At 37.2% G+C, this 14,311-nt stretch overlaps 1 protein-coding gene across 1 annotated transcript in view; it reads right to left on the reverse strand.

Moving 5' to 3' along the window:
• atp8b2 (ATPase phospholipid transporting 8B2) overlaps nt 1–14,311 on the reverse strand; it is a 38,720-nt gene that overhangs the window by 13,834 nt on the left and 10,575 nt on the right. The window contains exons 2-18 of the mRNA XM_016520603.1: nt 10,316–10,374; nt 10,090–10,203; nt 9,712–9,810; nt 9,488–9,549; nt 8,977–9,049; nt 8,231–8,301; nt 8,058–8,137; nt 7,065–7,223; nt 6,904–6,992; nt 6,604–6,800; nt 4,871–5,079; nt 3,590–3,624; nt 3,325–3,493; nt 2,909–3,097; nt 1,967–2,082; nt 197–361; nt 2–113 (exon numbers count right to left, since the gene is read on the reverse strand). Of these exons, the coding sequence (XP_016376089.1) occupies nt 2–113; nt 197–361; nt 1,967–2,082; nt 2,909–3,097; nt 3,325–3,493; nt 3,590–3,624; nt 4,871–5,079; nt 6,604–6,800; nt 6,904–6,992; nt 7,065–7,223; nt 8,058–8,137; nt 8,231–8,301; nt 8,977–9,049; nt 9,488–9,549; nt 9,712–9,810; nt 10,090–10,203; nt 10,316–10,374 (1,998 nt within the window). The remainder of the gene's footprint in view (nt 1; nt 114–196; nt 362–1,966; nt 2,083–2,908; nt 3,098–3,324; nt 3,494–3,589; nt 3,625–4,870; nt 5,080–6,603; nt 6,801–6,903; nt 6,993–7,064; nt 7,224–8,057; nt 8,138–8,230; nt 8,302–8,976; nt 9,050–9,487; nt 9,550–9,711; nt 9,811–10,089; nt 10,204–10,315; nt 10,375–14,311) is intronic.

Here is a 14,311-nt window from a genome sequence, read left to right on the forward strand (position 1 = left end):
CCCTGTTTGTCTCCAGTGAGCACCCAGATCTTGATGTTAGCCAGTGAGAGAATAGCAATGGTCTCAGGAACCCCCTCTTGCAGTTTATCTTCTATAGCCGTGGCCCCCAACAACTATGACAAGGATTAAATAGTTATTATTATTAACAAAAAGACTAAGGAAACAAAAACAAAAGGAATTGGACACACAAACACACCATCATGTCCTGTTCGATCTCCTCATAGGCTGCAGCCAGCCGGTCGTCTCTGCAGTCTGTGGCCTTATCAGCGCCACGGAAACGCTCTGACCACTCCTCCCACTGCTCCTCGGACAGATCCCGATAGGCCACTGCGAGCGTCCGTAAGCCGTCACCTGCATACTCCTACAGAAACACACACATACACACGTGCCAACATCAGCAGCTCATGATAATATCACTTTCTTATGAAGACATTCATGGTTTTTTATTGTTTTTGTTGTGAGAACCACTGGATATGTTAGATAAACTATTAGGAAACTAAAGCTGTTAGTTTTAAACATTAAATGCTTGTTTTGGTCTGCTCCACCTCAAAGTTCTTTTGAAAGGTCTTTTTAAAAAAATTGACATACATTGCTTCTAAAGTTTGGGGTCAGTAAGATTTTAAGTGTTTTTTTTTTTTTAAGATTATGATGGTTACTAAAGGCTGCATTTATTTATTCATTCATTCATTCATTCATTTATTTATTCAGAAAAATAAACAGTAGGACCGTAACATTGTGAAATATTATTACAATTTACAATTTAACCTATAATTTTATATTTGAATACATTTTCAAGCGGGTAACACTTTATAATAACTTTCATAAATAAATCATTAATGAACATTATATAATGCACAACAAATCATTAGTTAATATATATTTACATATATATAAATATGAAATAATGTGCTTGTTAATGTTTACTAATTAGTCACTAGGTGCATTAACATGCACATCATCTCATGATTCGAGCTATTTGAATCTCTTAGAAAATCTTAATTAATGATCTGTTAAGCATTATATAATGTTCGTTAATGACTTATTATAATATTATTATTAGTATATTAGTATTATTTAGATATATATGAACGTTATTATGAAGTGTTACCCTAATATTTTTGTGGAAACTGTGATACATTTCTTTCAGGATTCTTTGATGAACAGAAATAACAGCATTTATTTAAGATACATTTATGCATAAATTTCTCTTCGGGGATTAATAAAGTTTATTCAATCTAAAATGCATTTTTTTGTAACAATGTAATAGTCTCTCGTGTCACGTTTTATCAGTGCATCCTTTCTTAATAAAAGTATAAAAAAACAATCGTACTGACCCCAAATTTACTGTAGTAAAAATATTATAAATAATAATAATATACTGGTAATTAATATTAGAAATTATAATATATTTATAATTAAAATAGTATTATACAGGCTTACCGTGCCTGATTTTACAGCGTAACTTTCTCTATTACGAAAACAGAAACCATTTCAATCCTTTCACTTGTTATTTTAAACAAAGATTAAAAGATTAAATAAATACCTGACTTTAAATTCATGTGAAGTATGAATTTGTCCTACTACAAATGTTTTGGTACCAAACTTTTTCCCTGAGTGTTAAAATATTTTCTCCTAGGGAGTGAGATCTTAAATTCAACTGATTTTGCAACCCTGTCCACTTGCAACTACATTTTATTTGAAAATACTCTTTATTAATATTTTACAATTTTAAACGTTAATTTAATTACTAAAAAAAATAACTATATCACAGCAAAAATCCTACATAATGTTTAGTTAATTAGTATTTTGAAAAAAAAAGAGCTTAATTACTAAAACATCCACTAGAGGGCTCTGTTGTATGTCTTATAAAGACAGTAGCAGACCGTGGGGTAATTTAGAACTTCATACAAACAGTGCTAAGCTAACATAAACAAAATAAACAAACCCCAAAAAAGAAAACACTCACGTTGAGATGGTCTGAAGTGATATTCATTAGTTCATGGCTGCAAGAGTGAAGCCTCTCGAAAAGCACAGTGTCTGCGCCCTTACAGTAGAGACGAATACGGCCCTCTGGATTCCTCACTGAGACACACACACACACACACACACACATTAAATGACAGATTGTGCTTGTGCCTCTGCAGTGATGGGAGAAGCTCTTTTCTTATTATAGCTCCCATTATCTCATAGTCCTAACATTATCGGACTTTTTTTCAGATAATGTATCTTGAATTAAGCATATCTCTTACCCATTTGGCAAAAACGAATTCATGTATATGTATAGGATTAGTTTTATAAATCATAAAACAAATGATCTTATTTTTAAGATATTTTGGATATTGCTATGGAGAAAAAATGCTTAAAACTTATTAAGAGAAAAATCTGCAGTGCACTCAATAAATCTCTCACTTTTCCATGTAAACACAGATCAAATGGACATAAATGACAATATGCACACAAAAATGAAATGGCTGCTGCAATGTAAGCACCACTTACCTGAACATAAGGGCCATAATTCAGCATTATGAGAGTGTATATGACACACACAACACTTTCTGTATTGAATTTAGCGCTAATGTTCCACTTATTTATGATGCTTGGCAGGGCAGTATTTATGCTGTATCCAGATTTCTCAGTCCTAAGGGAATTTTACTGGCTCTTTCTCTTTCGCACAGTGCTAAACCATCTGGCATTACAGCCAAAATAATGTTTAAAAACGGTACACTCTGAAGTACCGAGTACAAGTGTGTGTGTGTGTACCTAGCCACAGTTTGGGCTCAAAAGTAAATCAATCTGACAAAACTTTACTTTTTTAAATGATTTCATGTGGTGGCGTTTTCATTTTTGTGACATACTGCATATTGAGCTTTTCACAAAGTTGCAGGACTTGAGAGTGTGCTTGTGTTACCTATGACAGACATTCTTTTGCGGATGTTATTGAAGTCCAGGATGGCGAGGAGCGTGTATGTGACAGCTTTGCCGAGCTCTTGTGTGGTGACTGTGCCAGGTGTGCGAGAGCGAAACACAAAGCCAAAGTTACGTGCAGCTGTTACTAACGCCCCCTCATCTGGAGACTGAGCCTTATACAGCAGCTCTCCTTCAGGAAGTGAAAGACAGAGACAATAAGCAAGGAGAACATGAAAAAGGACAGATAATGAGATAATATAATCATATTACAATCCAGAATTACTATATCATTTCCTTCTAACAATATTAAAGTCAACAGCTTCCTTAAGTAAACCTTATTTAAACTCTTCCATTGGATGAAATGGTTCTCTGAGTAAGGCAGATAATCGATCCTCAAAGACTGTTCCAGATCCTTACCCTCACTCTTCTCCTCGCTCATGACCGTGTGGCAGAGAGACAAGACCCGGAAGAATTCATGCACCGCTGGTTCTCCCACCATCACTGCCTCTAGCAGAGACTGGTCATAGAAACAGAAGTCCCGGTCTGCTAAGGGGTTCCACGCACTGAAGTCCAGGGGCTGGATCCTCTGAGAATAACAGATGATCGGAGATCTTTCTGAGCAACAATGTTTTAAAAATAACAAATTCTTTAATTCCAGAAAGTGAATCTTGGATGCACTGACCTTCTGCTGAGCTCCCAGAATGTTCATCACCTCACCTGTGAAACAAGAGACAGAATGAATTGAGATCCGTAACACAAACCTAATACAACATATTTATAAGTGTATGTGTCTATACTGTATGTCGTAAATCTGCAACTCTGCTGAAGCGTTTTTCTATCAATTGTCCATATGTATAGACTGCACTGTGTGATGGATATAGGTCATGATTATCTTCTTTGAAGGCATCTTTATTAAACAATAATTAAATTCATAATAACAAATATTAATTCAAAATAATAATAAATATTATAATACTATATAAATAATTCTAAAATAACATGTTGCAGATCTATCTATCTATCTATCCATCTATCTGTCTATCTATCTATCTATCTATGTCTGTCTGTCTGTCTGTCTGTCTGTCTATCTTAGACCATCATTATTATTATCAGTCTATTTAATGTATGTTTATTTAAATGTTTATAACTATAAAATATACAATAATCACAAAAATTATATTTTAAAATAGACACCAAATTGTTATAAATCTGCAACCCTGCAAAACCATCTTGCCATTTTATTTATATTTTATACTTGATTATTTCATCCATTATTATTTATTTATTTATTTTTATTTTCAATAATGCAATGTATTTATTATTATAAATACTATTATTATTATTGTCTATTTACTTTTTATAGTTTATTTAAATGTCATTTCAATAAATAAATAAATAAATAAGGAGTAGAAATGAAACATTTAATTTTTGTTTGGACATTTTTGAAGATTACGTTTTCAATGACTACTTGTTCAAAAACAAATTATTTATATATTTTTTCCAATAGGAAAATGTATTTTTATAAATATTAATATTAACATTATTGTTATCTAATTACTTTTTAATGTTTGTAGAGAGTACAAATAAAACATCTTATTTATTTTTTGTTTGACCTCTTAATGATTAACATTTGATCAAATGAAGGTTAAGCTTTCAATGGCCATTTGTTCAAAAATAAATAAATAATAATAATAATAATAACAATAATAATGTAATAATAATAAAAATATTTGAAATGTTTCTGGCTATATTCTGTACCTAATTCAAGTGCACAGTTGATGAATTTTATATACAGTATATACTTGATTGGTAAGCAGCTGTGTAATAAATAAAGTAATGTACAGTCAGCTGGTCATTATTACCATATAAGCCACATCAACATGACGCAAGACTGATATATATGATAATGGCCAGCTGATTGCACATTATACTATGGATATAACTGCCATATGTTGCTCCTCACCATATGCGTGACCGTTGATGGAGCACTTGTTGAAGATCATGATGTTCTGAGTGAGGGTTCCTGTCTTGTCACTGAAGATGTACTCCACCTGTCCCAGCTCTTCATTTAGTGTGGTGGTCCGGGCCTCTGCTGCTGTGTTACTACGGCTGCAGAACATCCGCCGGTCCCAATTAATGAAATAACTGTGACCCAGACGAATCACCTCCACACTAAGATATTCAGACCGATGGAAAGAGAAACAGACGGAGGGTTATCACAATGCAAATGTGACCTGCTTTTCAGTAGAAACACTCAAATTGACTGCAGATCTCTGACCACATGGCAAACTCACAACAAAACACACACAAAAATACACACAGTTTTCCTGTTCTAAAGACATAGGTTATTTAGTATGCAGCTGAGACAGACAATGGCACAACAGTCTACCAGACCATTAAAAGCAAGATTTCATTTATAGAGACTTCACAAATCTGTCAGAAAACTGCAAAAACAGATTTTGGGTATGTGCATGCTGTGCCATGCTGCAGTTCTTCCTGTACGAGTCTGTACCAGTCAGAGGTGGGTTACATTCACTGGACCACACGGCAGAGTTAGAGCTCATTCAGAGAGCTGGTTCAGAAAGGTTCGGTCAGGATTTTAGTGGTGTTATATGGACTGTGTTATACGGGAGGCTGTTGTTATGTCAGAGAGAGAAAAAAGGGTCTATGGGGTCTATCTCTTACCTGTTAGGGAAAGTCTGAGGAAACATGAAAACAACAAAATAAATCAAAATAAAATAAACAGCAGAATGCATAAAGGATGCATTAAGCATAAAATTAATCTAAGCTAGTACTTTCCAAAAAAAAAGCACCTAAATCAAAGAAGAGAAGTAGATTTTAATTGGAATTTTCATGAATATGATACACTTTGGTGTCTAATGGTGTCTTTTGGTGTCTAAAATCATGCAATGTTTTTTTATTTTATTTTAGTGTTATTCATATACTATTATAGTTTTAATTAATGTTTTAAATGAGCTTTTATTTTATTCGCTTATTTTATATATTATGTTTTAAATGAGCTTTTATTTTATTCGCTTATTTTATATATTGCTTGTAATTTAATTAGTTGAATTTTGTGTAATTTTATTATTTTTTCATTTAGTTTTTTTTTTTTCATTATTCAGATTTAATTTACTGCGTTTATTTCAGTTCAGTTTTAGTAAAAAAAAATTTCCAGTTAGTAATTTTAATACTTCAACTTAACCTTATTTCTGTTTAGTTGCCAAGGCAAAATTTCAAATTTTCCTCTATTTTCAGTTTTTCATTTAATATTTAGATTTATATTTCAGTTAACAAAAGTGTTTTTAATAGTTTAAGTTATTGATAATAACCCTGATATAACAACAACACAATTTTAAGATAAACGGTTAAATTGATATTTAAATAATTGTAGTAAAAATGTTCTTTGAATGACTTAAAATGTAATGCTTAGCATTGTTTATCCCTAAAAATAAAAATCCAAAAAGTCCTAAATTGGATAATTGGAATAGTTGACAAACCTCATATAAAATAAATAGGAAATAAAACAGCTCATATGAATTTTACATTTATGTTCAAAAAATTGTATTGCTGCAGTCCATTTTCCATATTTTTTATTTGATTATATTCAAGTGCCACCTGAACAGTCCCCACTGGATAATTCATTCTTTTCCCTCCATTACGACATTTCTCCCTCCACATCTTGCTCTCTCTCACCTGACATAGAGGGAGATGGGCACGACTGTGTTGAGGATGATGACATAGGACCAGAAGGACAGGAAGGCCGAGAACAGGAAGTTGTCCACTGGAGGGTCCCAAGGAAGAAAGCTCTGGAACAGAGCACCCACTTCTTTTTCCCAAACTGCATTTCCTATGGCCAAGATCACTCCCATACACACCAGGAACCCAAAAATCTGAGGAGGGGAAAATGACAAACATTAATTTGCAGAGTGTATGCTGTTTATATATTTCGGTTTGATAATTCAGCAGAGGTTTGTAAGTGAGTGTGTTTCTCACCCACAGCACTAGTGTATTCATCAGTCTGTCTATACTGGTGCGCTTGAACTTAGTCCGTCCGCTGTTCTGCATCAGTTTGGTGTCAGGACCTGAGGTGCACCATGACAGGTTAAAATGAAAACTAATCACACACACATATTCACATAAACACATACACCAACCTGCGAAAATAACAAGGCCATAGCAGCTCTCTGTGTTGCGCAGGACGCAGCCGCGAAGCAGCATGTTCTGGTTGCTGAGGGGGTACTTGCAGTCTTTCCAATACAGAGTCCCGCAGAAACGGTCAAGCTTGTTGTTGGGAGGCTCACACACCACTTCTCCTGAACATACACACAGCACGTGTGAAATATCGAAACAGTATTATTTTATGTAATATGTGTTATGACCAACTGTTCAGCATCCTGGGTCTCGGTACAACCTGTGAGCTTTGGAATTTTTTGTTGTTCTTTAAAAACAGGAAGCGTGGGTGGTCTGTGCTGACACAGGTTTGATGGTGTGTGTGTGTGTGTGTGTGGTAGTATATTGTGTTGGGTGTTAAAGAAATGTTGCTGAGAAACTGTCCACCACATAATTTACTTTCCGCACACTTTGACTCACTGTATCTTTTGTTCTCGCTTCCTCCAGTAAACTAACTCATAGTGGGGTCAAACAGTTGTTGCACTTTTGCATTTTTAGCGCATCTATTCACTAGCCCATAATCAAATTTATCCTGACGTTATCTGCGCTGGTATAACACTTCATCATGCATACTTAAATGAAGTCATTATTTTCAGAAATGTCAATTTAACTTTAATTATACATTTTATTGTATTCATTATTTTATTTTATTTTATTTTGCACAGATTTCTTTTGGATGAGTTTGTGCTGTTACCTACTTTGCATAATTACTTTAGTGAATCTGTGCTAAAATATGTAAATAAACTGGTTATCAGTGAGTGCAACTCACACAGGAATGCCCCCAATGAAAATATGCAATTCCTTTTATTGTCTTTCTATTTTTGTTCCATAAACTTCTGCAAATCTGAAACATACTGCATGCAAACAAGTTCCCTCATTTATCAGTTCACAAGATTGCTCAGCTGTTTCTTTTTCTTACTAGTTCACTTTCTCATTTCCACTCTGGCTAACTTTCGCATCAATACCAAACCACATACCATCAAACCGGGCCAGGTTATTAGGATCTCCCAGCTCTGAGGTAACAGACAGAGACTGACGCACCTTCATGTTCGTCTCGCTGTGGCAGAAAAATCATTGACATTTTATTAAGATGCACTGGAAGTATGAAATCATGTTACACAGCAAATTCGAGAAATAAACACAGTCATACCCATCCAGTTCTGCAGTTTCAATGTAACAGAGGCCATGTGGTTCACTGCTGGACAACAGGAGCAGGTCAGCCTGTAACACATATACAGTATACAGCAGTGCTATTATTAGCTGAAACTATTCAAATGTTTTTGTTAATTAAAATAAGCTGAAATAATATAAATTATAAATATTAGGTGAAAACTTATTCCAAATGCAGCATTTCTAAAGCTGACACACTAAGATTACTAATTTGAAAATAAAATAAATGAAAACTAAAATTGAAATAAAAATAAATCTAAATAGTAATATTAAAAAAAAAACAAAAATGAATAAAAACTATGAAAGCACAAGACAAAATTGCTAAAAAATAGAACTAAAATTAAAATGAAATTTGAGTAGTACACAAAGGAAAGCTATTCAAAAATATCACTAAAAACTATAATAGTATCTACTGTATATAATATTAAAATAACACTGATATACAGTGAGACCAAACTGCAATTAGCATATTAACAAGACACCTAAACTGCATCCTCGAGAGTCAGGGTTACATAACCAGAGGCAGAATCAGCTAATTAGACCTTGGCTACTGGATCAATATCACAGTGCAGTATTCAAGAGCAAATGCATCAGACATTGATGCGTACATGACCCTGAATTACTGCAAGTAATGTCTGAGACTGCTGAGCTAGTAAAGAGTCTTTTTATTTTATTAAACCAAGTTTAATTAATTAATGTCAAGAAGGACTATAGAGGAAAACTCACTGCCACAAACTGGTTGTTCTCCAGTTTGATGATGTCACCCACTCTGACATTCATCCATTTCTCCTTCTGAAGACTGAGAAAGTTAAAAAAAGTATAGGATACTTATTAATGCTTTGTGATTGTTGGAAAATTACTATACAACAATTAAAAGTATATATATATAATCAAAAATTAAGTTTTGATATATTTACAGTAGGAAATTTACAAAATATCTTCATGGAACATGATCTTTACTTAATGTCCTAATGATTTTTGGCATAAAAGAAAAATCAATAATTTGGACCCATACAATGTTTTTTTGGCTTTTGCTACAATTATACCCCAGCGACTTAAGACTGGTTTTGTGGTCCAGGGTCACATATATAAACATACTAAATATTGAGCTAACAGTGCTTTTATGCCATGAACAGTCACTATCCACTCGGCCACATTTATATTTTTTGTAAACAACATTTATATTTTCTTGTAAACACAATGTAAAAGGAAGTGCGTATATTAATACGAGACTCACATGCCACCGATGAGGACCTGAGACTGACGGTTATTAACCTGGTTGTCACTCTTGTGACGAAACTGTGAGAGAAACAGAGATGTGTGTGAAATGTATGTGTCTGATGGTGTTTTCGTGTGGTAGTTGTGGTGTGTTAGGTGATTAGCATAAGTGTTACCATATTTCTGCGTGGAGGGGTGCTTGGCAGTTACAGTAAGTTATAAGTGTGTGTGCGTGAGACTCACATAGTCATCGGTGGCATCTTTAACTGCAGTGATGCTCAGCACCAGCACTAAAGGCACAATGGTGGTGAACCAGGATAATGAGGAAATCTGTGGAATCAACTGAGACAAAAACGTACACACAATTACTTTTTAAAGCATTTTTATAGCACTCACTGATTCACCTACTAGTGTTACTAGTGTAATTAGTGTGAACATGTTCAAACAATCTGTCAAAATTACTGTGTTCATAAGCATCCATGTGCTTGCTAACTGTAGCCTTTAGGAATGGAGGAATATTGCCATGGTCACAGCCATGAATTGACCTTTACAAAATAAATTACTTTTTTTCTCTATACTTGTAATAAGCATTCAAAGTAAGAATTTGTTCGGAGTATATACCTGCAGTATGAGGAGAAACAGGAAGTAGGTATTGGCAACTTCCTGGAACTGCTCAAACAGGTTGACTGGAAGGAAGGTAATGATGTTGTACTTTGAGGTCATGATGCAGTTGCTCTGTGGACAGTGAAAGAGATGATGGGGAGAGGTGAAGGAGATGCAGAAGAAAACTGTACACTTAAATAATCTATAGTATATTTATGATGTATAGGTTGTATGTGCGACTTACAGCATACTGGAACTTCTCATTGTACTCTCTATCGTTGGCTCGGACTCTCCTTTCCTCCTCTGTGAAGAAAACAAACACTGAGATGTAAAAATTGCCTGAAATATATAAAATATAAAAAAATAATGTTGATTCCAGTGATAGACCATTACAATTGAGTCTTCATTTTTTCCCAGTTAATAATGTCTGGAAATGTTTCCTCAGTTTCAACCAAGTGATTTGCTTTTAAGTGATGTTTCACCCAAGAACAAAAATGTAGTCATTATTTACTCACCCTCATGTCATTCTAAACCACTCTGACTTACTAAAAGTTTTGGTGACCATTGATTTCAAGTGTATGATTAAAAAAAACTCAAAATATATTTTTGTGTTCCATAAATATGAGTTTGGGTGAACTATCCTTTTTTTTTTTTTTTTTCAGAATCAGAATGAGCTTTATTGCCAGGTATGTTTACACATACGAGGAATCTGTTTTCGTGACAGAAGCTTCCACAGTGTAACAGAATGACAGTGACAGAACAAAAAACACAGATAATAAAAAATAGAACAAGTAAATAAGGAATAAAAATATATAAATTGACAGTTGTATGTGCAGGTATATTACAATAGACAGTTTTTGTATGTACAGGTACTGTATATTATGTGCAAATTTGAGGTGTAGACTGAGTATGAGTGTTAGATAAATAAGTGTATGAGTGAATAAATAGTGTGTGTTCCACAGTTATTGTTAAGTGTTCATGAGATGGATGGCCTGAGGGAAGAAACTGTTCCTGTGTCTGGCCGTTCTGGTGCTCAGTGCTCTGTACCGTCGACCAGATGGCAACAGTTCAAAGAGGGAGTGTGCTGGATGTGAGGGGTCCAGAGTGATTCTGCCAGCCCTTTTGCTCACTCTGGATAAGTACAGTTCTTGGAGAGAAGGGAGGGTTGTACCAATGATTCGCTCAGCAGTCCGGACTACCCTCTGTAGTCTTCTGAGGTCAGATTTGGTAGCTGAGCTGAACCAGACAGTTATAGAAGTGCAGAGGATGGATTCAATGATGGCGGAGTAGAACTGTTTCAGCAGCTCCTGTGGCAGGTTGAACTTCCTCAGCTGGCGAAGGAAATACAACCTCTGCTGGGCCTTTTTCACAATGGAGTCAATGTGAGTGTCCCACTTCAGGTCCTGAGAGATTGTGGTGCCCAGGAACCTGAATGACTCCACTGCAGTCACAGTGCTGTCCATGATGGTGAGTGGGGGGAGTGCAGGGGGGTTTCTCCTGAAGTCCATGATCATCTCCACAGTTTTGAGCGTGTTGAGCTCCAAGTTGTTGAGACTGCACCAGACAGCCAGCTGCTCGACCTCCTGTCTGTAAGCAGACTCATCACCGTCCTGAATGAGGCCGATGAGTGTGGTGTCGTCTGCAAACTTCAGGAGCTTGACAGAGGGGTCTTTAGACGTGCAGTCGTTGGTGTAGAGGGAGAAGAGCAGTGGGGAGAGAACACAACCCTGAGGAGCTCCAGTGCTGGTTATACGGGTGCTGGATGTGTATTTTCCCAGCCTCACTAGCTGCTGCCTGTCTGTCAGGAAGCTGTTGATCCACTGACAGACGGAGGTGGGCACGGAGAGCTGAGATAGTTTGGGCAGGAGGAGGTTTGGGATGATAGTGTTAAAGGCCGAGCTGAAGTCCACGAACAGGATCCTCACATAAGTCCCTGGTCTGTCTAGATGTTGCAGAACATAATGCAGTCCCATGTTAACTGCATCGTCCACAGACCTGTTTGCTCTGTAGGCAAACTGAAGAGGATCCAGCAAGGGTCCAGTGATGTCCTTCAGGTGGGCCAGCACCAGTTTTTCAAAAGACTTCATGACCACAGACGTTAGAGCCACAGGTCTGTAGTCATTAAGTCCCGTAATTTTGGGTTTCTTTGGGACGGGGATGATGGTGGAGCGTTTGAAGCATGAAGGGACTTCGCACAGCTCCAGTGATCTGTTGAAGATCTGTGTGAAGATGGGGGCCAGCTGGTCAGCACAGGATTTCAGACAGACTGGTGTAACACAGTCTGGGCCTGGTGCTTTTTTCCTTTTCTGCTTCCGGAAGACCTGGCGCACCTCGTCTTCACTGATCTGAATTGCAGGTGTGGGGGAGAGGGGGGTTGCTGGAGGTGTGAATGGTTGTGTGGAGAGGTGTTCAGGGCGGGTGTGGGGTGTTTTTTCAAACCTGCAGTAGAACTCGTTCAGATCGTCTGCCAGGTGTTGATTCTCCACAGTGCTGGGGGATGGTGTCTTGTAATTGGTGATTTCTTTTAGACTTTTCCACACTGATGCCGAGTCGCTGGAAGTGAACTGAGTCCTTATTTTTTCCGAATAATTCCTCTTTGCCACTCTGATCTCCTTTTCCAGTGTGTATTTAGCCTGTTTATACAAGACATTATCCCCCTTCCTGTGAGCATCTTCTTTGGCCTGACGGAGCTGTCTGAGTTTTGCAGTGAACCATGGTTTGTCATTGTTGTAAGTTAAATGAGTCCTGGTAGGAATGCACATGTCTTCACAGAAACTGATATAAGATGTTACAGTCTCTGTGAGCTCGTCCAGATCGGTGGCAGCAGCTTCAAAAACACTCCAATCAGTGAGGTCAAAACAAGCTTGTAAATCCTGCTCTGCTTCATTAGTCCATCTTTTTACAGTCCTTAATACAGGTTTAGCTGATTTCAGTTTCTGCCTGTAGGTCGGTATAAGATGAACCAAACAGTGATCAGAGAGCCCCAAAGCTGCCCGTGGAACAGAGTGATATGCATTCTTTATTGTGGTGTAACAGTGATCCAATATATTACTGTCTCTGGTGGGACATGTGATGTGCTGTCTGTATTTTGGCAGTTCACGGGAGAGATTTGCTTTATTAAAGTCCCCGAGAATGATTAAAACAGAGTCCGGGTGTTGTTGTTCTGTCTCTGTGATCTGATCAGCGAGTTTCTGTAAAGCGGAGCTCACGTGTGCTTGCGGAGGAATGTACACACTTACGAGAATGAACGAGCAAAACTCCCGCGGCGAATAGAACGGCTTGCAATTAATGAAGAGCACTTCTAGATCTGAACAGCACATCTTCTTTAACACAGTTACATCTGTACACCACCTCTCATTGATGTAAAAGCATGTCCCGCCGCCGCGCGATTTCCCCGTTGATTCTGCGTCGCGATCTGCTCTAAACAGCTGAAAGCCCGGCAGACTCAACGCGCTGTCCGGAATGGCGTCTTTCAGCCAGGTTTCCGTGAAACACAGAGCAGCAGAGTTTGAAAAATCCTTATTTGTCCGGGAGAGCAGAAGAAGTTCGTCCGTTTTGTTGGGTAGAGAGCGGAGATTTGCCAGATGGATGCTTGGCAACGGCGTTCTGAATCCGCGCTGTCTGAGCTTCACGAGCGCGCCGGCTCGCTTCCCCCGTCTGCGCGTCCTGAAGCGCTTGATCAGCGCCGCAGCTCCCCCGACAACAATGTCCAGCAAAACATCAGAATAATCAAAACCGGTGAAATATCGGGTGGTGTGTACTTCCGAATGTCCAGCAATTCGTCTCTGGTGAAACTGATTGCAGGGATATAACTAAAGACAGGACAAACTAACAAAAACATAAAAACAACTGCGGAGCACGCCACGGAGGCAGCCATCACCGTCAGCGCCATCTTGCGATCTCCTTAATGAAGGTATCAGAACTGACTAGGTGATCTCTTATGTTGCGTCCCCTATAATATGAAAAAAGGGGAGGCTCCTTGAAGATTCTATATCCAATGTCATCAGCTCTCAGAACATGCCAGTGTTTATTGATGATAGACTTTATTGTCTGACTATGAACAGTGAAGGTTGTACAACACATATAAGGAGGTCTTTGAGATGTCTTGGATTGTGATTTAACTGGTGTAGATTTTACCTTCTTGTTACCTTCTTGATTTAAACTCAGAATTGCGAGATATAAACTCAGAATTGTGAGAGATAAACTCAGAATTGCGAGATATAAACTCAGGATTGCGAGA

This window comes from Sinocyclocheilus rhinocerous, unplaced genomic scaffold (genome assembly GCF_001515625.1).
Source record: "Sinocyclocheilus rhinocerous isolate Xijiao unplaced genomic scaffold, SAMN03320098_v1.1 scaffold2194, whole genome shotgun sequence".
NCBI lineage: Eukaryota > Metazoa > Chordata > Actinopteri > Cypriniformes > Cyprinidae > Sinocyclocheilus > Sinocyclocheilus rhinocerous.